Here is a 25,525-nt window from a genome sequence, read left to right on the forward strand (position 1 = left end):
CCGGCAATCGTGCACCTTCGAGTTTTCAAATTCAGAAGAGGAGAAATGGGTTTCGCGCGCAACCCAGGCATTTATATCGTCTCCTACCATATTCACACGGACGTAGACGTGTCATAGTATTGGACCACGTCTTGTTTCAGATCTGGGATCACTGGTTTGGTGATGTAACAACCTTTTTCTAGCGGTTTACGAACTCAAACGTCGTGTACCTTATCGGTACTGTTTTATATAGCCTGCTCTGAGACTAGAGGGCCCCACTTATTTTGCGCTCGAGTTAAGCCAAAACTTACCTGTCTCCTGTTTACCTATATATAACTAGGTGCTCCTTCCACCTTAACTATATAGATATCGAGGCGTCCTAACGATAGGATGACAGCGCACCCGATCGACTAGATGATACTTAACCAAAAATATAAACAATAAAAAGCTAACCAAGAAGTAACAACTAGAAAGTTTTAGATCGCGAAATTGGACAAGATGGAGCTAGAAGTTGGCCAAAACTAGAAGATGCTCGCTCGCTCCATCAAAACATTAAAGTCCTATCTCGAGCGAGTAATGAATGAAGGTGCCACTTCTCGCTTATAATCTAAACTCGAGAAGTGGCAACCTTCATGCTTTGCTCGCCCGAGATAGAACTTTCATGAATTGATGAAGCGAGTGAGCACCTTTTAGTTTTGGTCAACTTCTAGCTTCATCTTGCTCAATTACGCGAGCAAGACTTTCTAGCGCTAACTTCTTGGTTAGTTTTTTATTGCTTTTATTTTTGGTTAAGTACCGTCAAGTCGTGTCCCGTGCGTTGGCACCCTACCGTTAGGACGCCTCGATATACTGTACACTAGTGAATACATGATTGGATACTAGATGCTCCGAAAATGCATTGGAAATTTGATTCCCTAATTTTCATGCATAACTGATAATAATATGTTTTCATAAATTGTTTACACAAGTTTTTATAAATTTTAGCAATTTTCTTTTAGAATATATCTCTTTTTCAAATTTCCAGCTAGATCGAGGGAATAATCGATAAAATTAAACAGAAGGCAGGTTTTTCTCAAATTTTCCACTTTTTGTCCACTTACCGTTTAGATTGAGGTAATAATAATTTGATGTTAAGAAACAAGATTATTTAAAAAATGCAATTAGTGTTTTCAACAACATTCTCTATGAATAATGCTAGAAAGTTGCGGTTTTTCTTAATTTTTCAAATTGTTAACTATATATTTCCCACTCACACGCCGCAGAAAAAAGAACCTTACATTTTACTGAAAACGAAGTTAAATTTACCGATCTTCCTAGTACGCATATGGACAACATGACAGTTCAGTAAACGTTACAATTATAGGCAAATAAGTATGACTATCAATGATGCTTACTACTATCGGCGAGAAAATTCGAGCCCCCTCGCTTTGGTGTTGAATAAGTATGTGAAAATAAAATGATAGGTTAATGAAAGGGGTATCATTTTAAAGGTGTAAATGTTGTATGTTAATGCGTTGTATGTAAAAAAATATAAATAATTGTTCGTTTTTTGTGAATAAATATGCGAGCGCACTATCTTCAGTTCTAATGAAGATAACGAAGTGATTTAAATTGTAGGTAGTTAGTTGAACTATCTGTAATAGTTTACAATTTGAAGGAAGTATGTGCTTCTTGTTGTCTTCGTACAAATTGCGATATTTAAAGTCAGCTTTTTATATAGGAAAGCAAGTGCGAGAGCCCAGCGTAGTGCCGTTTTTTAGGGGATCGGCCTTGGTTTTTCTCAATACAGGGAAAGGGTTTGAAGTCCAGAGTGAGGCTCGGAGGCGCGAGTTGGGAAGGTCGGGTTGAGGAAAACCCAGGACGATCCCCTGAAAAAATGGCACCACGCTGGACTCTCGCACTTGCTTTCCTATATAAAAAACTGACTTCAAATATCGCAATTTGTACAAAGACAACAAGAAGCACATACTTCCTTCAAATTGTAAATTATTACAGATAGTTCAATTAACTACCTCCAATTTAAATCACTTCATTATCTTCATTATAAATGAAGATAGTGCGGTCGCATATTTATTCACAAAAAACGAACAATTTTTTATATTTTGCAAATTTTTCGACGGCAATCTGGTCAGAAATGTTTAATGTACAACCATGAATTTTTTCAGATTTTTCCTATCATTTTTTCAATAAAAACTATGCTTCAAAGTTCACTGTTTTTAAAAGCTGTCAAATTTTCTCAATTTTCATCGTGTTTTCAGATCTGTAAGCTACAAATAATTTTTTGGAATATTACTTTTCGGCTCATTAACGTACAACATTTGCACCTTTAAAATGGTACCTTTTTCATTAACCTACCATTTTTTCTTCACATACTTATTCAACGTCAAAGCCAGAGGACTCGAATTTTCTCGCCGATAGTAGTAAAGTTCTAGCATTCACATTATATCTATATGTCAGCTGAAATAATCACGGAACAAAAATACGTCTTACTCCAATAAACTCTCAAGTATATGCAATCTGTGAATAAGTTGTGCCATCCAAAATTGTATTATTTTTTATAAAACCCCTTCCTTGCAAAGTCAAAAAGGAATGTTTTTTAGGTGATGCAATCCATTCATTGCCGATTGCGTCGTGAATTCACCCGGTGCTCTGCGCGGATAAGTTGCGTTGCGACTTAAGGGGCGAGTTAAATAAACCGGTCGGATCGGTAGCATGTACCGATTTTTCGATAATGTCCACTGCACTACTATTGTAATCTCGGTTCAGTGAATTTTACATGTAGTTCAGTATGTAATACGAGGGAATAGAGGTTTATTTTACTGAAGGATAACCGTCGAATTAACCTAATTTTCATTGTGACATTTACGAAATGCTAAGTGATTTTGACATTTTCACCCTCTTATTAAGAGCAGTTTATACTGTTACAGTAAAAAGAAACCCTTTACAATTCTTGATAAGTAATTTTAATCAAAAACATGTAGTAATAGTGGGTTCATGTGACTGGTATATGAAACTCGGAAACTATTCATCATACCAAGCTTTCCTTTATGCAGGAATTTAGTGTTAATTAAGTGCTCTGGATTTGTGCTATGCAAAAAATTCGGGCACTTTTTTTTTACCTAAAACATGTAGTGAAGCTGGCTTCAGGTGACTCTGGTATGTGAAACTCGGAAAATATTAGTGATATCAAGTTCTGCTTTGCGCAGGAATGTCGTGCTAATTGAGTGATCTGGATTTCTGCTATGAAAAAAATCCGGGCACTTGAAAAAAAGCGCAGTAATCCTGGCTTCAGGTGAATCTGGTATGTGAAACTCGGAAACAATCGGTGATATCAAGTTCTGCTTTGAGAAGGAATTTAGTGCTAATTAAGTGCTTATATATTCTGCAAAAACTAAATTTTGTGCCCGGTAATTTTAATCAAAAACATGTAGTAATAGTCGGTTCATGAGACTGGTATATGAAACTCAGAAACTATTCATCATATCGAGCTTTCCTTTGTGCAGGAATTTAGTGCTAATTAAGTGCTCTGGATTTGTGCTAAGCAAAAAATCCGAGAACTTTTTTTTACCAAAAATATGTAGTAATGCTGGCTTTAAGTTACTCCGAAGCCAGCCTTACTACATGTTTTTAACCAAAATTACCTGGCAAAATTTCAAATTTTAATTGTCAATGCCTTGCAGCTGGCAGCCTAGTCGCATTGGCATTGGCACGCCGATTCTCACTAACACTATAGAATACACTAATATCACACCTTTTCAAAGACCTTATAGATTAGATTTATTTGGTGAAAATAGCCCGTTAGAAATTTAAATGGACAATTGAAGGGAAACTCAGGTATAGAAAACTAGTGGTACAGGTATTGCTGAAGAAAAAGCACTGAATGAGCACTGATCAGTGCTGTTCAGTTAAAATATTAATTTTAAACCGAATAAAAAACTAATTTTCAATGAAAGAGATGAATTTTCAACTCAAGTGATCAATATTTAAAAAATAAAAACAATTTTGAACAAAGGTGTTCGAGCTTCAACCACGTATTTCAATTTTAAACCAAAAACTAAAAATTCTTGACAGCAAATTGAATAGTTGAATTTCGACTAAAAACGAATAATATTCAGAAAAAGATGTTATAATTAAATTTCCCGCATAGATATAACTTTCTACCAAAAGAGATGAATTTTTAATCAACAAAGGTTTTTCAGTCAAGAAAAAAATATGGTTGAATTTTCTACAAAACAGATCATTTCTTAAGAACCGAATTAAGTATAATATTAATAAATAGTTATATACTGAAAATTCAGTCATCTCTATTTTGTTAAGAATAAGCTTTATGAACATTTTTAGCCTCCTGAGAACTTTGAAAACTGAAAAAAACTTGAAAAATCAAAGCCTTATACTACAATCGAAACAAAAGGATAGTTTTGCTAGTTTAAATATGTAATTAATAAACTATGATACATGTTTTGCCAGTTGCAGCAATCTATACGCTAATTTGATTTTTACGTTATATTTTCATCTTGCTTTATGATGTTGTAGATTAAATTTTTATTTATTATTTTCATTATTTCAAAATTTATATTTGAAACTTTCTTCTTGCTTTATAAAAATTGACAATCACAGAAACTTTACAGAAATTCAGACTTGGAATCAATCTCACTGGGGAAAAGATTAAACTGTGAAAAATGGTAAAAAGATGGTAAGTTTCAAAATTGTCAATAATATTGTTAATTTTCATTTTGTTTATTCTAAATAAAATAAATATAAACTGAATAAGTGACAAATATATATTTTGTGCTTTCTTTTTACATTTTTTTCTTCTGCTAATAGAGAAAAAATATACCATCTTTATGAAAATATTCAATGCCTTTAATTTAGTTAGATTTATATGTTCCTGAAAGAAGCAAATAAACTTGTGCCTTAATTCCGAATGTTTATGGTAGGTTATGTCTCCCTAAAATTACACAAATAGAAGAAATCATCCGCCTGACGAGATTAACAGCTTGAAAATATGTGAAAAATTGTTCCGTTTTTGTTTTCGTCTTCCATTATTTAGTCAAAAACATTCCAATAATCCCTAGATCGCTTTTTGTTCTCAAGACACACGACGGTTTTCGCCGGCCTGTCGTTGTGATTTCATCGTGCTCTGTGATGACCCACCTATCTCACGTTCGTGAGACGTCGCAAAAATCAGATTCGTTTCACTCTTAAATGATTTAGTTTAACGCTGAAATGATGTCGACTAAATCATAGAGTCACGCCTTTTCATCTTTAGAAGACAATCACTTTTACCGTGGAACGATTCATAGATGAACGCTAAAAGTATGCACTTCAATGGTTAAACGATTGTATTTTAAAAGGGCGGTGATGCGATCTCACGCATGCGCACACATTCATGTTCTTATTGAGATACAAGCAACCTTGCACGAATAAATGCTCGTAAGTTATTTTACGGTAAGAGTACGTCCCATTTTAACCGTTAAACTGCACCTTCTACGCGTTAAAGTAGAGTCGCATATCGTTGAAACGACTCTTAGTTAAACGACACGCACTTTAACTGTTAAAGTATCTGTTTTCAAACTTAATTCTCCAACGATGTCACTTTAACCGTAAAAGTATTCATTTATTGTTTAGAGGAAATTTCTGAGAGCATGGTCCTGCTGGGAACAACCGCCATCTATAAATGACTTAGGCTCCCCGTAAAGCCGCGGTAAATCACACTTACGGCCACGTCTCTTGACCGTGAGGCGACTGAATACAGGACACGATAAAATCACAACAAAAGGCCGGCTAAATCCTCGTGAGTCTTGAGGACACGAAGCAATACAAGGATGATAGCTTTCTGCATCCATCTTGCAAGTGTCTTGGCATATCTTTCGCACGCTGGTATGACTTTAAGGTTACGAACCTTCGATCACAAGGACAATTACTTCAACTGAATGTTTTGGGTACAGTTGTTGAGAAATGCGTTTGAGGTCTTCATACCTCTCCTCCTCATCCTTCTCCGTAGCAGCGATGTTGTCGGCCGCAGCTGAGAATTCGATCACGAATATAGTTCGTTTGTCGAAGTCTTGGAGAACGATTTCAGGCCTAAAGTTAAAGGGCCACCGTTAAAGCGACAAAGATGGTAATAAAGCACTCTTAGGGCCACATTATGTATGTAGTTCCCCGCGTGGCTGCTACACCCGGATAGTATGTGTTCTAAGTATTCAGCGTGTGCATGACATGCTCTGCACCTGTCGCTGGAAACTTCCTGACATAAAATGAGGTTGCGAAAATGAAACCCTCTGTACCCGAATTAAACCATGATGATTTAAGAAAAGCAAAAGTTTGCTCTTTTGACAAGGACTGTTCTTCTACATTTCTGTATAATTTTCCGTACATTTTCTTGTCAAGTAGCTCTTGGCGGAATTTTTCAATTGCTGCTTTCTTCACTTCGGCTTTTAGAAAAGAAGCATCCCGATGCAATAATGCACTTTCCTCACTTCTGATGTTAAAATTCAGGCCAAGAGTCTCGGTCGCCTGCTTTGCGGCTTTGTGAAGGAACGCTTCTTTGCCAATCATCTCGTAGTTCCAGCCCATTTTAAGGAGAGGATCTCTATCATGTGCAAGGATGTAAGTTATACTTAGAAGAATTTGATTATGAAGACAATAAAAATTCGAAGTCCACGTCCAATTTGACGGCGTGAAATGTACAATCGCGGAATTAGTGATCCTCAAGGGAGAGTTGAGACACGGGGTACTCAAAATCTGATTGGGGCCGCTGAACAGGAACTATTTAAGCTTTTATGAGTTGTGATTGTCATGGGTTTGCGCTATTTTCAAATCAATTTTATTTTTAAGAGGATTTAATACATAATAGAAACAATACTCAAACAAGAACAGAATAAATGAATGGGAAGGTTAGTTATTAAGGTTAGGGAAAAATAATACTTTCAAACACATATACTTTAAAATTTTCAGAGACGAAAGAATTATTAAAAAATAAAATTGTTTAAACTTTTCGCGCCCCATAAACATCAAAGTAAACGGGTATCAACTCTCCCTAAAGGATCTGTACTCCATACAAATGGGAACGAATGAATGCGCACAGCTACGATTCGCGTAAGTTTTCTTTCGAACAAATGCAAAACGCGCAAAATGGCCCAAATGAAAAATATCACTTTTTTCGTGAAGAAATTACAAAAAAAAGTTAAAACTATATATCTTGTACAGCCATTGAACCTATTTTGTATTTTATAAACGTTTGTTGATGCAAAAATACAACCGAAAAAGTTTATATTGCGAAATTATCCATACTTGGTTTTTGGCCAAGAATTCGGGTCACCCGGCTCACTGCGGTGAGGGGAGGGGGGTAAAGATATTTTCTTACCGTTTGTTACATTGGAAGATTGGAAGAGGGGGGGGGGGGCTTAGAGAGGGCCTATAATCCAATACGTAATTTAAGTACGGCCCCTTAAGTCCTGAAGAGCCTCAAAGTCGAAATTTATGTATCTGCATTTGTTTATTTACCAAATTTGTACTTCAAGTATGGAAAAAGTGAGATTTTTTACTGAACACTTTTTACGCTTACATAAATGCCTACGTAAACTTTACATTGTCTTAAATAAATTCATGAGAACTTACAGAAGACATATAATACAATTGGAATATCGTTTTCGAGCAATTTTTTTTATTTTCCACCGTGAAGTAAGAAATAGTCAGGCGATCTAACGACAATGTGCGCGCAAATGAAAAATGTACACTAGAATATAATCTGTTTAATACATTGCCATGTCTCCTGGCATATTTTTCAAATTGTCCAATACAAATTTAAAAACACTTACCTGTACCGTCTGTATCTATACATGTAACACAAGAATCTGCACCCGTCGCAATGTCCTGCTTTTTCAATTCCGTTTCAGCATCCCACAACCTTATAATTTTTACATCCCCCGTAACAGCTAAGGTCAATGATCGCTGTTCCCAACTGGTGATAAGGCCTATAGAGGCTGAAAATAGTTCAAATTGAAAAATTAATATTATCCTGCAACATTGCCCAGGAGTATGAGGAGACTTAAATTAGAGGCAATTGAAAAACATTCTCTATAGTATTATATCAACGATGAGAAATAGTATATTTTTTATACCTTTGAAAAGACAATTAAATTCGGGTGAAATGAAACATTTTTGTATTATGCTGAGTGAGACGCACCAGCAGAACTCTTTTTCGTTCCCTCTCATGCCAAACGGCGCGAGGGAATGTGACAAAGTAGGTAACAGTGGCCAATTAGGATGAACTTGAATTTTTGGCGGCACTGAGTATGCACCAAACCCGCCAAACCCACTAAAACGACGAGAATTACCGGATGGATCCTGGATTGATGTAGCTATGGATCTGATGGGACCACTACCTAATAACGATTACATTTTAGTAGTAGTCGACCACTTTAGCAGATATAAAGAAATAAAAATATGTCGCAACATTGCCAGCTCAGAGATTATTAATCTCCTGAAGGAAATTTTCAGTAGGTTAGGCCATCATGTTTCAATAACTGCCGACAATGGGAAACAATTCTCTAGTGAAGAGTTCAAAGCATTTTGTACGGAAAGGAATATAACTATCTAGAATACTGTACCTTACTGGCCACAACAAAATAGTGGAGTCGAGCGCCAGAATCGTGATATCGAATTGAATATTTTTGGCGGCACTGAGTATGCCCAGTGTGACAGTTTTCTTTTGTCCACATATAGTACCCATTTCGGACGTGTGAAGCCCCGTGAAGCGTGAGTTGAGATTCTGGGACTCGTTAACCTACTAACAATTAGACGGAACACGATTACACATTTCTCGTAATAAACTGATAATCGAAGAACCGATAAAGACTTTCTCAAGTTCTTGGGCTTATTTTAAAGTGACATTTACCTACATTTTGCCAGGCGTTGACTTCAGACAAGAAAAATCTGTCAATCAGGCTAGCGAAAATTACTTTACATATGGCTCATTTGAGACCAAATTTAATTAGCTTTCCAACGAATAAAAAAATAGATATCTCTTTCCTTTGTAAGATTATTATGCGAGAAGGGTGACAGTGCAAAAGCCGGAAATTTCCAAAAACTTTTTTTTTTCATCTAAAGAACCATTCTTGAAAGCATTCGATTCAAGAGGATAGCTAAATCTTTATTCATAAATACTTTTTTTTCTTTGTGAAATTAAAAAAGTACAGAAACAAAACAGTTTTCATCAAATCATTACATTTTGAGATCCCCCAAGTCAGAAAAAAACGATTTTTACGAAGGTGTCTATATGTCTGTACTCTATAGGCACGAAACTTTCGAAAGACAGATCAGACTGGATTGACATTTTCTAGCATCCCGTTCTTGGCGCATTGGGTGTGTATCCACCCACAACTTATTTCAGAGATAAAAACTGTTTAAAATACATATTTTTCCCTTTTCAGGGGTAAAATACGATCTCCAGACTGTCAGAAATACAGTTGTATACGTTTGATATTGATCTTTTGATCCGACAAAAGACAGTAAAGTTTTAAACAAAACTAATTTCCAAAAATGATAGGAAATGGCCAAAATCGCATTTTCTATAGGTATTTCCTTGAAATTGAGAGAAATTAAAAAAATCATAATGATTCATAAACTGTAAACTTCCATATACGGGGTTGGCCATATTCGACAAAATGATCTGGCAACACTGTAACTTTTGACAGAGATGACAGATCGAGTAATGACGTAGCGCGTTTGGGGCATCAGTCTAAGGAAATTTTTGCCATGGAGCAGTACACTCCACGCGAACGCTCTCAGATTGTTGAAATTCATATTCAACAAAACAAGTCAATTGTGAAAACTCAACGTGCACGGAGTGTTCAGAACACTGGCCCGTACGAGTGCGATATTTTCATCCGATCGCCTTGGTCGCTTTTTATTTGGACGCTTGGGATTAGTAAGTGCCTCACCTGATGAATATCTTTCATACAAACGATACAATGTAGCCGCAGAAGGCGCAGTTTTCACTTTATTTATTTTTCTCCATGCACCTTGAGTTTTCACAATTGACTTGTTTTGTTTAATGTAAATTTCAACAATCTGAGAACGTTCGCGTGAAGTGTATTGCTCCATGGCAAAAATCTCCTTAGACTGATGCTTCAAACGCGCTACGTCATTACTCGATCTGTCATCTCTGTCAAAAGTTACAGTGTTGCCAAATATTTTTGTCGAATATGGCCAACCCTGTATTAGGTGGTATTAGTAGTTCGTATGTCATAAAAAAAGTATATTTATTTTGGAATCTGAAAATGGTAAAGAGATACCCACAACGCGCTTCAAATGCTCCGTACTCGAACAGCTGCAGACTACTGGGCTTAAGACGATATCAAAGTACCACATCATTAGAGATGTGAACTTTATGCATTCGAGAATGCCGAATTATGGGCCAAAATTTGAGTCTTTTATGCGATTATTAGGTGGTGAAAATTCTGAAATTATGCACGCATTATGCGTTCAAAAATGCAGGTCTATCCATTATTATGCATTACAGGTAGGCAGAATATATTTTTAAAAACAGGGAAAGAATAAGCAAATATTATAGTGAAATTAGTTACTCTTGAAAACAAATCAACTTCTGTTTACATATCTCAAATAAATAACGATCTTACAGTTCAACTGTATAATCACATTAATCACATTACACAACACAAGGTTCATCTCATCACATTCGTGTTAATTTTTTTCGAGATGAATCATCAGGCATCTGAGACACAAATCAATAATACTTTAATACGAATGGGATTATCAAAAACAGAACCCTCATCAACGATATCTTTAAAATAATCCATATTATTGATTGGACGATTCCATATCACTTCCAAAGTATATACACAACGCAACTTCAACATTTGCAAGAGAAAGTCAATTCCGTTTTGGAGTAAGGATGTCCCTATAGGCACTGAAGCCCCTTTCAGAGTCAGCATTAGAGACCGGAACATGTAATACTTGCATACAATGAATCACAAGGTCAGGATGATTAACTTTCATTGACAACAAGGCGTTAACCACAAGGTCACATTCAACTTCCTCAACATTCCTTGTTTTCTTCGTTTTCGTAGTCTTGGTATTCTCTTTTATAATATCTACCAAAACAGAATGTGGAACAGAGAAGTCTGGAAACGGGATAGAGTCTAAAAGGAATAGCTCCTTTTTGGACTAAGAGACACTTTCACCAGAGCATGGTGTCGATTTGCAGGGGTCAAATAAAGGTCTAGCTCATTCGAAAAAGTCTTTGTCAGTATCTTCATTCATGAAGCCTTTTAGAAGTTTATCACATAAATTTGCCACTGACTGGATGCTTTTTAGTTAACGTTTCTGCTGTCCATCAGATACAGCATCAAGACTAGCTTTAGTTTCGGCAAAGAGTACACTCTTGACATATTTTGCATTCTTTACAATAGACTGAACTTTACGCACTTCTCTCACCTTTGAGTACAATACGCGTGACATAGGGTATGTATTGTATGTCTAAATAGGGGTTGCTATTGTCTCGAGCGTGTACGTCACAAAGTGTTGGTGGGGAGCCGGACACAGTTCAGTTAGGACAGAACAGCCTGGTAGTCAACAAGTGGTGGTGCGTTGACGAGCCAAATTATACCCAAAGCAGTGAACACCACAAATGGCGACGAGAATGAAAGTATAAGGAAGGAAGTTTTTTTCGTGGTAGGAGTGAAAAAGCAGATACATATGTACATATATATACACACATACATAGAAAAGAGGTATGGTCATAAGTATTTTCAAGTTTTGAGGTTTCATCAATTTTTATCTTGGTTTGTCTGATTTGGATGTAATTAATGCAAAAAGGATCTTTCGGTTGAGACATTTAAGCTGACGATGTACGGTATATGAAAAAAAGAATTAATGAAAATAAAATAAAGTGTTCGATGAGGTCGCGAAGGCTGGCTGACGAGGCCCTCCTGTGTCTTAGGGATGCGGGGGGGCCCGAGGATGACGGCTTTCTGCATCTATCTTGCAATATGCCTTTGAGTATTCGTATGTACACGTGTGTATATGTATAGATGGATTTAAGTATGTATATATGTACGTGTGTATACTTATGTGTTTTATGCGTGTCGGTATGTGTATACATGCATATGTTGGTTGGCATTATTGATGTGTTATTAATTATTTATTATTATTGGCTATTGTTACACATTAAATGCCTAATTGTTGGAGTGTGTACAGTATTGAGATGACTCAAGGCAGGATGTGTGACAATGGAAAGATTGGCCTTGAATATAATAAATAAGAGAAAAGGAGTGTTTGAAATGCGGTATTAAAGGACATTTGATACAATATTGTAAAACCAGACTACCAATAAAAAGGAATCAGGAAGCTGAAGACAAGAAAAGATACGATCAGAAGAAATTGCGACCTAATATCGACAAATAATGTAAACCAGGTATCTGAGGCCGGAGAGATAGATTATGTATTTCATATAGATGACGACACTACAGTCGAATGTGAAATCGGCGGAGTAAAAGTTGATATGCTGATTGACTCTGGGTATAAGCACAATCTAATTACCGAAAAAACCTGGGAAGCCATCAAGAGTAACCAAGTGAAAATACACAACCAAGTAAGAAACGCAAATAAAACCTTCTTGGCATATGGTAGCAGTACTCCATTGAAGTTAAAAGGCTCTTTCAACGCAAAGTTAAAAGTAGGAGGAAAGTCTAAGGATGCTATATTTTAAGTTATGGGCGAAGGTTCTAGGAACCTATTGGGCAATATAACTGCCATGTCACTAGGAATACTGAAAATAGGAATTGACATCAACCAAATTGAAGAGAAGGCATTCCAGAAACTTAAGGATGTCTTAATTGAGATACCCATAGACAAGTATGTCTAACCAGTTTCACAACGCTATCGAAGAATTCCTATACCTTTAGAAGAAAAAGTAGAAGCTAAAATAACGGAATTAGTTCAACGAGACATAATAGAGGAAGTTCGGAGCTCTTCTAAATGGGTATCACCAATGGTGCCATTACTAAAAGTGAATGGCAAGGTGCGTATTTTCGTGGACATGAGACGAGCAAATACAGCAATTACGCGTGAAAATCATCCACTTCCGACAATGGAAAAATTATTGCCAAAGGTGCGGAGTGCAAAATACTTCAGCAAATTAGATATTCGTGACGCATTCCATCAGGTAGAAATTCATCCCGATTCTCGACAGATCACAACTTTTATTACAAGCAAAGGTTTATTCAGATATAAGCGTTTAATGTTCGGAATCACATGTGCTCCGGAAATACATCAAAGAACCATGGAAAGAATATTATTAGCGTGTGAAGGAGTGGTCAACTTTATTGATGACATATTAGTTTATGGAAAAGATATGGAAGAACATGACACGAGGTTATAAAAGGTACTACTAGTATTAGCTGAAAACAATGTTGTTTTGAAAGAAGAAAAATGTACTTACAGCATCATTAAGGTACGGTTCGTGGGCCATGAGCTGACTGGAGAAGGAATTAAACCATTGGAAAAATATATACGTACTATTCAAGATTTTAGATCTCCCACAACTATTGGGGAATTACGGCGTTTCCTGGGATTGGTTAATTTCGTCGGAAAATGGATCCCAAATCTGGCTACAATAACGGAACCTCTAAAAGCATTACTTCGAAATAAACAAAGTAAAGGATTTAATATCCAGAAATTCTGGAGTGTAAATCAACAGACATCCTTTGACTCCCTAAAGTCAGCACTAACCAAGATTACTACTTTGGGGTATTACGACGTTGATATAAAGACCATAGTGATTGCTAACGCTAAATATTAAAATGAGATGATCTATATAATAATAAATAGGATGACAAAGTTAAAAATTTCAAAATTTTTCAGAATGAACTATGTTTCTATGATGGCATATTACCAAGAGGTACAAGAATAGTAATTCCAAAGAATCTACGGATTCAAGTTTTGAAAGCCGCTCATGAAGGCCACCCCGGCATCGTGGCAATGAAGGCACGCCTTAAAACAAAAGTTTGGTGGCTTAGATATGAGAAAGAGGCTGAAAGTATGGTTAAATCGTGTCAAGGATGCACATTAGTCTCAGCACCAAACCCGCCAAACCCACTAAAACGACGAGAATTACCGGATGGATCCTGGATTGATGTAGCTATGGATCTGATGGGACCACTACCTAGTAACGATTACATTTTAGTAGTAGTCGACCACTTTAGCAGATATAAAGAAATAAAAATATGTCGCAACATTGCCAGCTCAGAGATTATTAATCTCCTGAAGGAAATTTTCAGTAGGTTAGGCCATCATGTTTCAATAACTGCCGACAATGGGAAACAATTCTCTAGTGAAGAGTTCAAAGCATTTTGTACGGAAAGGAATATAACTATCTACAATACTGTACCTTACTGGCCACAACAAAATAGTGGAGTCGAGCGCCAGAATCGTGATATTTTAAAACTGTTAAAAAATAGCCAAGTTGAAAGAACAGATTGGAAAGAGAGTCTCCTGGAATACTTGATCATGTATAATATCACACCGCACGCTGTGACTGGAAAAACACCGTCAGAATTGTTTTTTAAAAGGCAGTTCCGTGACAAAATTACTATGATTGATCACATTAGTAAAAAACAGGAGGATATGGAAGTTAGAGATAGAGACCAGGAAAAGAAAGAAAGGGGAAAGGAATATACAGATCGGAAAAGAAAGGCAAAGAATAAATTAAGTCTCAATTTTGGACCAACTACGCATACGGTGGAGAGAAGAAAAGGAGGAGACATCAAAGTCCGAAACGATGAAACAAGGCAAACCTACAGGAGAAATGTAGTGCACCTAAAGAAGATCCAAGGACAGTGGAAAACCCTCGATAATCATGAGGAAGAGAAAACTGAGGACGATGGTTTCTTTGAAGAAAATGACGACAATGAGGATAATTATTGAAAAAAGAAGAGAAATTATTGAGCTGTTTAGTGTTTACAAACGGAAAAAATAAAATAAGTCTACGTTTTGTTTATTGTAAGAATCTTAAATAAATTTCTGTTATCAGAACATAGTGCCTCTCATTAAAAAAAAAATTTTTAACAAGAAGGAAGAGATGTAGTGTATCTCTAAATAGGGGTTGCTATTGCTACCCAAAGCAGTGAACACTACAGGGTACTTAGATACCTCAACTTTAACTAGCAGATCTGATACAGAAGTACTATAATCAACCACAAACATAGCTTCAGCTTTGATTATTTGGATCTCTTCATTGGTCAGCTGTTTGAAATATTTGTCAGCCTTAACAGACTCTGATTCAGGCACAGTTTTGGCATATTCAGCAACATCTTCCACGTAATCTGACAAGTACACAACTGATTTTCTCCAAGTTCCCCATCTGGTCACAACCGGCATAGGGAAAAGTTGAGCAATTTTAGCTTTTGTATAAGAGTACTTATTCTTCAAAAAATGAATGTACTTGTGTTTTCTTTTCCGGGTGTTTTTGAACAATTTCTTGGTATACGCTACACATTCATTCAGCCTGTAAAATTTGTCCGAGAAAATGTTCATGACCTTGTCTAGTTTATGTGCCCAACATTGAATATGGATTAGTTTTGGATTCCCAAGAAGATCTCGAAGAAGGCAAACACACAGGTTCATATATGGTGCGCTGTCAGATGCTATGGCTACAACACTCTCGAGGATTTATAGATTTTAATTCGATTACAAAAATTGGAATTTTTCGATTTTTCAATCTAAAACTTGGTAAATAAGGGCTACCTCGAAAATAAAATTTGATAAATTTCACAATAAAGTAAACAGAAATGGACTCCTGCAAGATCGCTTTAGAGCAATTATCTGCATTAACATTGCTAAGAATCGTCACAGATGCAACAAATAATGAAGGCTCTGAATCTTCATTGCTAGGAAGAATTTTGAGGTGTGAGAAAAATGACCTCTCCATTCATGTTAGAGGTCTCATCACACATGACAACGATCTTCTTTCCCTTCAATTTACTTTTCAGAAATTCATCATAATTTGCCATAATTACTAGTCTAATCCTCTAGACGGGAAAAACCGAAAATTTTGAAACTGTTCTTGAAATGAGTTATTTATGTGCTTAAAATGGCGATTTATGCACACAAATTTCATAATAAGCGATTTATGCGCCGAAACAGACGAACTTATGCGCATAATTGAAAAAACTCGAATTATGCGGCATTCGGCCTCTGATTATGTGAAATTATGCGGCCTTAAAATTGGGTCTTATGGTCCCAAAATATGATAATGGATTGCTGTTTAATCATTTCTAACACTTTTGGAAAATTATTCGATTATGCGCTTGCATAAAGTACACATCCCTACACATCATACCTGCTCTCTCAGCGACATTTTTCAATTGTTCAGCGCTCGTCTCGATCTCGAAGCTGGACGAAGCGATGTACATTGGGGATATAGCAATAATTTGGTTCAAAACCACCTACAGGTCGCAAATCTTAACCAATTCAAACAAAATTCAGCCAGAAATGTTAGTAATTGAATTACAAAAAGACTCACGAATTTGTTTAACAATTTTTTGAAATAAATTATTGCTAATTTTAATTTTTTTGCAAAATAAATTCTAAAATCTAATTCTACTAAAAAATATGTCCGAAGCAGTACATTTTATATTTAAAATATAATTTCTTACAACCACATGACTAAATAATTAATTTTGCATAGCTATATTAAATCTTAATAAGGCTTTTAACGTCTATAAGAAAATGAATAATAATACCAATACAATATATGTTAACTAAAGGGTTTTTTCGTGCGCTAATTTCAAGTTTGCCATTTGTTGGAACTATTTGTTTAAACAAATTATTTTGAAAAATTTGGCTTCGTGAGTCTCTTTGAAATTCATTTACAAACATTTCAGGCTAAATTTTCTTTGATTTAGTTAAATTAGCGACCTATAGGTGGTTTTGAACATTCCGTTTCCTGTGTGCGCTGTGGCGAGCAAATTCTAGGCATCTGGCATATTTAAGAAGAGTCAAGTTTAGAGCATTATTTTTGATACATGAGGCAATGGGAAAAATTTGAAAATATTCGTGAATATAAAGAAAACATTTTAAAAAAGTCAGTAGTATGAATGAGTGGGGGTTTAAATGAGTAGGTGAGTAAGTAGGTTTGTAATGTATATTTGAACCGTCGAGATCAGGACGTAATTTATCGTTGTGGTATTAGACAGTGCCGAAAAAAGGTGTTAGGAAGGGAACATTTTTTACTGTTGCAATTGGTACAAAAAATTTCTGTAAATAATAAAAAAGAAACCCGCATGTTTCGTTTACCCCCCAGACCTAGTTAGAACATTATAACTGAAATAAAAACTAAATACTTTCAACCAGAACTAACTCATAATGAATAATTAAGATTCGAGAATGAGAGAGAAAATTGGTGTGGGAATGAATGTTGGATAGGTCAGGTGTAAGTTAGTTTTCCTCCACTCAAAGAATGATTAATACTAGCAATGTCACTGCCTTTACCTTTAACTGTATATCAATTCAGTCTTAATAACTGGAGTCTTAATAACTTAAGCCCTGACGCTTGCCTTGACTCGTATTTATCACGTAATTTCAAAGGAGTTCCTGCAAAATAAACACCCGCTTCAAACACAGAACACTACACTGTACGCGACACCCAGTGCCGTTGCACCTACAGCCACTACACATACACGATGGGTCCGTCTACTAATTTCTTTCCGGCTCGAGTATAATTACAAAAATTCATTTACGACGTGCGAAACTATACTCAGTCCGGCACATGTCAAAACAAACCGGCGTAGCCATCTTGCCAGGAAAAATCGAGCTGGCATACCACCAGGAGGACATCCAGTCCCGTACACGGAAGTAACAACCGGTAGTGGGGATAAAGAGGGCAGCATCTGACGGCAAGTCAATTCTGGCGGGACTGATGGAAGAGGGGAGGCTGAGAGCAGCAGGACGCTATCCAGTCTAATGTTGGCCATTAGCCGAGTAACTAGTTTCTTTATAGAATAGTAAACTTCTACTGAACATAGTAATCGAGAGTAAAGAAAGGAAAGCCGTGGTTTTTTGGATAAAAGGCAGGCGTTAGTTCCTTTAAAATCTTATCTTCAGTAATTATGTGTGAGACCTCGGTATGAGCAACGGCAAATTTTTGTGGATTTGTTGAGGATATGTTTTGCTGGTCTGTGACATAGTTTTTTTTTATGTTGTGTAAATTGATTTGAGGTAAAATATTTGGTTGCTTAGTTATAGAGAATTAGCAAATTATAATCTTGTGTGATGCATAATTTGAAACCTTGAGTAAAATTTTCTTGTTAAGCAAAAGTTAGTGTAGGATATAAGTAATGTTTTCTTAGTTTTTTTTTGTTTGTTTTTCACAGTGTTTTAAAATTGTTATAATCAACGTGCTTCATTTCTCAGTATGTATTATTAAAGAGGAAGTTGTTCCTCTTACCACTATTTAGAATAAAATGTAAAATAGTTTTACTTTTCGTTAAATCTGAGTTTCACGATGCTTTTTCGCTCTCGCTAATCCCTCAACCTCTTCTAGCTAGGGACTTCTTAGAAGAGCTTAAATGTATTATAAAGTTGTAGTTGTTAATTTTTTTTGAGTCACGCTATCTAAAGCGTCTGTCGCCTAACACAGGTTGGTGAAAAGACTTATTTGTTCACCTTTACTAAGAGACGCCAGTTTGTCCATTATTTCCCCTTTTTCGCTTATGAATGGAAATAGTGTTACAAAATTGCACTCAACGTGGGGCTAAAAAGCATTGTGCCAAAATTCGAAAGCACCTGAACTGAAACGACCCAAGCGCGTAAACGAAGGCTAGCTGTGGAGCAGCCATGTTGTTAAATTTTTTAAATGTTATGAAATTTCATCACATTTGAGAAAAGTATCAGATATGTATTGCTGTGTTCCAAAATATATGGAACATTTATTGATTTTATTGTATTATTGTCTATTGAAAATGTTTATGAAATTTTAATCTGTATATTTTTCTGTGAAATTTATGTGTTTTTAGGAAAAAAAATTTTTTGTTAGTACAACTTTATTTGAAATATATTTAAGGGTTCAGTACCTTATCAGATCCGCGACTATTCGTACGGAACTTGTGAATTGAGGGAGTGATTACAAAATTTCTTTTCCTTCGAAGTTAGGATTTGGGAGAAGCTTACCCGGTAATTTCATGATAGCCGTGTCTATTAGTACGGAAGTTTGAAATTTTTTCGAAATTTCAAGATTTTACCCAGGACCATCCGAGATTAGGAAAGTTTATATATTGTTTTAAAATTTTCTTTTCCAAATTTTCTTGAGATGGTGGGAACGGTCTGGAGGTACGGAATTTTAAAAGATTTCGCGATTTCAGTGAAACTTTCTTTTGGATTTCGCAATAGTAAGGCTAGTGATACGGAATTTCGGCACTTATCCGATTTTAAACGAACTTCATAATTTCATCGCGATTTCGCAGCATTTTTAGAATTCTTTTTCAGTTTTCGGATAAAAATCATCGAGATTCGCTCTGAGTGTTAGGAATTATTTCAGGGTAGCTCGTTTTCGAAATTATTAGAAAATAAAATAAAAATTTCGAGAAATGGATGGTTCTACAGCTAAAGTAGATAGGTTATGGGCGGAAACTACCGATACGGTTATCAATTGGGCAAGTTCGTTAACCGAAAAGGAACTTCGCGAAACTTTAGGTTATCTCAGCCTATCCACGAATGGGGATGACGTGGCTATGAGATGGCGTCTGGTGAGGTTCCAACAGCATTGCCGTCACATGCATCAGTTGTGGGAGGACACGATACGCATCTGGTTACGGAACCTCTCTGCGCACATACTAACAACGTTGGTAGTGTGACATTTGCGAGAAATCTAGAAAGTTTCGTCACAGTTTCGCCATCCATATTCGTGACCCCTTTATATACATCTGCCAGTCATTCGACCATGGTGCCTTCGGCCTTTCAAGGCATTGTCCAATTATCAGGACCAAGGATGTCTGCCTGCATTTAGGAATCCCGCCTAGCTGTCAATAGTGGGGATAATTTGTATTCGATGAATATCTCAGGAGTTTCAGAGCCTCACTTTGAAGCATTAAGAGAGGATATAGATTCGAATGCAAGTTATGTTACCGCAACTCTACGTAACACTAACCCGTTCTTAGATTCCTTCTTTCCAACAGGTAACCCCTTACACCTAGACAATGTTCCGCACGGTTGTCTGTATAGCTCCCCTTTTACACAAATGTCAACCTCTAACCTGTTGAGTGGTTTGCCAACGGGCTTGGAAGAGAGGAGCAGGGATGATATTCATTTGATCGTGAGGAAGAAGAAAATATCAGCTATAATGGAAAAAGCGATAGTAGTACGGAGGAATTTCTTACACAAATTGAGGAATGTAGAAGGGGTATTCCTTTGTCGGATAGGGATCTTTGCAGAGCGTTACCGTTTTTGCTAAAACCGCCAGTCCAACATTGGTATAGGATTCATCGAGATAAATGGAATACTTGGCAACAATTTACCATCGATTATAGACGTAGATATGGGGGAATGAACTTTCAAATGCAATCATTAACTTTCAATAAATATCTTTTACTAGCCCGTATTTCATATCCCTCACTTATTCATTTTGAACCCTGAAATCCTGTCCCCTTAGCCCAGAACCATACATTCTGTAGATAAATCAGGAAATATCACTGACGACTCATGTATTGTTCCTCATTTTCATCCTAGGACGTAACACTAGAGAAAGAAAAAGTTGCACACAAATTGTTGAATTTTCAAACAAGAATATTGATTTTTTAACAAGACGAACGAATTTTCAATCAAAAATAGAATAGTCCAATTTTCAATAAAATGATTAAATACAAGAATATAAAGCTACTTGTACAAATGAAGGAACATTCTAATTCATTTTTATATTATCTATGTTTTTCCAGGTATAAAGAAATTCCCTGACAATACCATGCTTTCCAGGAAGGGCAGCCACACTGTATAAAATCACGAAAATATGGATTAGCTCCTTTTGCATTGTCAAACCTTCAACTTTCCTCTTACTCCTGGATGATACTCTAAGTCTTTTAGCTTCAAAGATTTTGATTATTTACAATACCTCTGTAAATAAAAAAAATATTTACTATGAAAATACCTGCAGGTCCTTTGGAAACCGGCTGTGCATCAGCTAATGCTTGCCATGCCGTGAGAAGAGTTGGCTCACGCCCCAACATATTATAGTTATAATAGTTCTTCCATATTCTAACAGAACCATCGTCTGAACCCGCCATCAGAAGAGCCACGTCGTGAGAATTGATGAATTGCAATGCTGTCACACGTGACATTCTGCTCCCTTTACTCGAATGATCGACGAGTTTTGCTCCTGTTTGCCAATCCCACACTCTGTAAACATAAAGTCAATTTGATTCAATACCTAAATAAATATATTCATTAAATGATATTTAGGTTCTCGTACGTCTTACATGGGTATCACTCATAAATTTAACACAATAAACTTTACATTTCATACCGATGGCTTCAGAATAAGAAAGGCCAATTTTTGGACAAAATTGAATGCAAATTCTTTTCTCAAGAGATAGCAGCATCACGACTCTCCGTAGAATGACACTTCCCTGTTAAGCTAATGTTGACCTCATGCTGTTTCTAGCATTACATTAACATACCTTTGTCTACCTAATAAATAGTGGTATAGTCGAGGCCCTTTAATTTAATTTCTTTATTATTATACCATTAAACCATATCCCGTTCGAGGTAAACTCTAACGACTCTAAGGACTCTAAACTCTAACTCTAAAGAATGTATAAGGGAGTAGATAGAATTTGAAAATTTTTATGTTTGATAATGATGCTAATATTTCCTGTTACTGCAAACTTTTATAGAATTATATTTGAGTAATTAGAGACTTTTAAGCAGGCAAGGACCTTCTGAGGATTATACCTGCCTTCAAAGCGTCGTAACTTCAGCATTTCCAGAATTATTAATCAATCGTCGATTCGTTGGCGGGTGCAATTAGGAAAGGTAGGGGAAATGTGAAGTGGACAAGTAGGTAAAATGCGAACTCTCATTTTTCCTTCAGTATACAAAATTCTACAGTGCTGTGAGTTTAATATAGTAGTAGGAGATTTTTTAAATAAATCAAGGTGAACTTCACTTTTTCTTGGCATTCTGGCTACCTGCGAACAGCATAATTAAAAAACACAGACACTGGATGACTTTTCTGATTGTTTACAAAATTTTTTCTTCAAATTATTCAATAAGAAAAAACAAGTAAAATAAGCATAAGAGAGCCTGATTGAAGAGTTAACTTCATTATCAACAAAAATCTGTACTTATTGTTCATATTCAAACAGTTGTAGAATCTAGTGATACTACGTTTTTCTTGGATCCGATCAAACTCGAGAATCAATCAGCCAAAACTATCACTGATGGGTTACGATCTTGTTCGAAACCCTATCGTTTGGATGAATTATTACTTAAGGATACTTATCTGTGCTCTGTTACTGACGGTGCTAGCGAGACATTAGGTGCCTAACCGGATTTTGTGCATTGTCTTGAAAATCGTATTGAGTTAGCTGTTAAGGATTCACTTGAAGACCAAAACTTTGTATAACATTTTATGGCATTTATGGGAGCTTTGCATAATGTTTATAGTAAATCTCTAAAGAAATAGCATAGAATTGGATATTATTGCTTCTAATTTAGATATTCAAGTAAAATTTTTTTTTTAAATACTAGCAAAGATCAAGTAGTGAAAGGGCAACATATGGAGGCCTGTTCAAGCGAATGCGATCCGTAGAATTTTTTAAATACTTAGCTCGCTGTTATAACGTTCTAGATGAACTATCATGTCTTTCCGAACTACTTCCAAGAAGACGGTGCGATATTTTCAAAGCGGATAAATATATTCACAGAACGACTTTTATTTTAACAAACCTGCAGAAGAACAAGTTCAGAGTGCATAAAGAAGCGATTAAAGCGGATGAAGAAATGTATTTCAGAGGTACATCCCTTATATCTAACAAAAAACTCTGCAATAAATTTTTTGTATGGGCAGAATTCTATTTCGCGACTTTGTGAAAGTATGTATTGCGACCTTGCCTTGCAATTCAGCGGAGTGCGAGCGTAGATTTACTGCTTTGAACAACATAATGAAACCGAAGCGCTGTGCTGTTTTCATAAAACATTGTTCCCCTATAGGTAGAGGTTTTCAAAAGGACCCTTTTCCAAGAGGTCTTACTGTTGCGGGGATGGGGATTGTGCCTAGGGCTAATACGCTCATCAACTGTGGTGCCAGTGGGTCAAAACTGATTTCTCCTCCACCTATGTGTTCGCCTCCTAAAAGAGCATATAATGAAAAAAGAAATCATCGCTCTCCTAATCACCCTGAGAAGACCATGGGTCCCAAGGAATTCAAGAAAAGCAAGAATAAGGGTTCTCCTTCTTCCACATTTCCCTCGGTTAAATCTCCTCCTTTCTCTTTCTCACTTACAGCTGAGCAAATAGACGAGACCACTCCTCCGAGGGATTTATATTCTTCCCTTGTGTCCTTCCAAAGGAATAATACCAAGTATTCAGGGTATTCTGTTCCAAGTATTCTGTTCCTGATTTGCAGGACAATATCTCTCCACAGTTTCTCCTCTGGGCTAGGGATCCGAACTCCATCAATAATTGCTTCTCTGAGTCCTTTCCCCCTCCCTATATTGTACGCATGGAAAATTCGAACCCTAACAGGAGAAGAGGCAGGTATGATGCCCTCGCCTTTGCTGATTCTATTGACGCGGTTATGGGTGGGGGTATGAGAATTTTTAGGAATGGTCTAAAGCAGGTAAAGATTTTTTGTGACAATTGGAAGGATGTCAATCGTCTGCTTGACTCTCCGGACATTCAGATTGGAGGTCACAGGCTCTTTATACCTGTATCTTTGATTAAGAAAAAGGCCTTTATCATGGACGTTGCTACCTCTTATTCTGTGGGTGATATCTATAACCATATTGACCCACCCATTAAAGAAAATGTTTTTGCGATTAAGCACAGAAATAACCAGGATAGTTCCCCTTCTGGCATGTTTGAATTCTCCTTTTCATTCGAATGAGTTCCCCGTAACATCTTTCTCTCTGGCTTCTCCTTTGTTGTTTACAAGTCCGGTGATCCCTTGCTCCTCGTCTCGTCCCGGCTGGACCTGCTTTTACCTCTGTTCCGGAAGTCCCCGCTTCCGCCCCCACGGTGATGAAATTAGTGGACGGCTCTGAATTTCATCATTTCTGCGATCTAGAGGAGATAGTGAATAACTTGATTGATGTGTCTCAAGCTAGTATGAACTCAATCAAATCAATCCTGGATAGTCTACTAGTAACATTGAAGCAACCATTGAAACGTCTATAACCTCCGCCCCCTGGCCCATGGGTTAATGTATCTCTTAGGCAGAGATCTAAGACCCACTCTATCTAGAATTGTTCTTTTTTGGCTCGCTCCTAGTTTTTCATAACTTAGTTTTTGATAGTCAATTATTATTTCTTTTATTCAAAACTTTTATTCGGGTGAACACGGTTATACACCATAGCCACAGACTAAGCCAACTGACTGATATGACAACATCACAATGTAATTTATATATGCATGATTCACATTCCTCCATCTGATCTTTACTTCATGCCTTAACTCGCTATACAAGTGGATATTGGTTGTATAGGTTGACTGCAAATTTCGGTAAAGTGGACAAGCAATGTCGATAATGTAGACTCTTCCACCTTTTTTTTCTCGCATCACGATGTCAGGTCGATTGTTCAGATGTAATGATCAGTTTGGATAGTAACATCCCAATATAATATATAATCTTCGCTTTCTAAAGCGGGCACTGGAATGTATCTACAGATAAGTATCCATTATTTTAAGAGACCTAGGTTTAGGGCAAGTTGTTGATGTATAATGCTCGCTACATCATTATGTCTGTGCGTATATTCTCTTTGAGCCATTACGCGACAGCCATTAATAATGTGATCGATGGATTCGTTGTTATCTCCACATAATCGGCACCGGTCAACCACGTCCTGATGTAACACGTGTTTTTGATCATTCGTGGTTCACCTTTTCCTGTATCGCAATGCCGAATCCTTCCATCTCTAGATACAAAACACCCTTTCTTAGCCAAATATTGGATGCCCCACTATCCACTTCATGTTGATTTAACGTTTTGGGGTGCTCGCCGTGGATATCTTTCTGTCTCTATTGTAATTCTAATTCGTCTTTGTTTTCTGCCCTGATATTTAAGGCCCCATCTCAGGACAAATGCAAGGGCAGGTAGTCGAGATCCGCTTTGCAGATGGTGCTGTAAAGCGCAACATTTCGTTTACTGTTAAAGTAGTCCTTCAACTGTGTAACTTGTGACTCACAAAGTTTTTCACATCTACAACGCTCCTGTCCCCTATACAGTCTGTCAAGTTAAAGCGTGGGTGGCTTTACTCGCAGTCGGTAAGGTGTATCGACATGATTTTGGTGTCAAAATATTAAGAAGAGCTCCCTC

General features: G+C 36.6%; 1 protein-coding gene across 4 annotated transcripts in view; it reads right to left on the minus strand.

The window, feature by feature from the left end:
* LOC117171163 (regulatory-associated protein of mTOR) overlaps positions 1-25,525 on the minus strand; it is a 147,485-nt gene that overhangs the window by 57,368 nt on the left and 64,592 nt on the right. For 3 of the 4 annotated variants that reach the window (XM_033358222.1, XM_033358220.1, XM_033358219.1), the window contains 2 exons: positions 21,140-21,387; positions 7,800-7,964 (listed from right to left, as the gene is read on the minus strand). In XM_033358222.1, coding sequence (XP_033214113.1) covers positions 7,800-7,964; positions 21,140-21,387 — 413 coding nt within the window. Of the gene's footprint in view, positions 1-7,799; positions 7,965-21,128; positions 21,388-25,525 lie in introns of those variants that run through there. The other variant, XM_033358223.1, reaches the window with a different exon arrangement.

Source organism: Belonocnema kinseyi, chromosome 4 (assembly GCF_010883055.1).
Source record: "Belonocnema kinseyi isolate 2016_QV_RU_SX_M_011 chromosome 4, B_treatae_v1, whole genome shotgun sequence".
NCBI lineage: Eukaryota > Metazoa > Arthropoda > Insecta > Hymenoptera > Cynipidae > Belonocnema > Belonocnema kinseyi.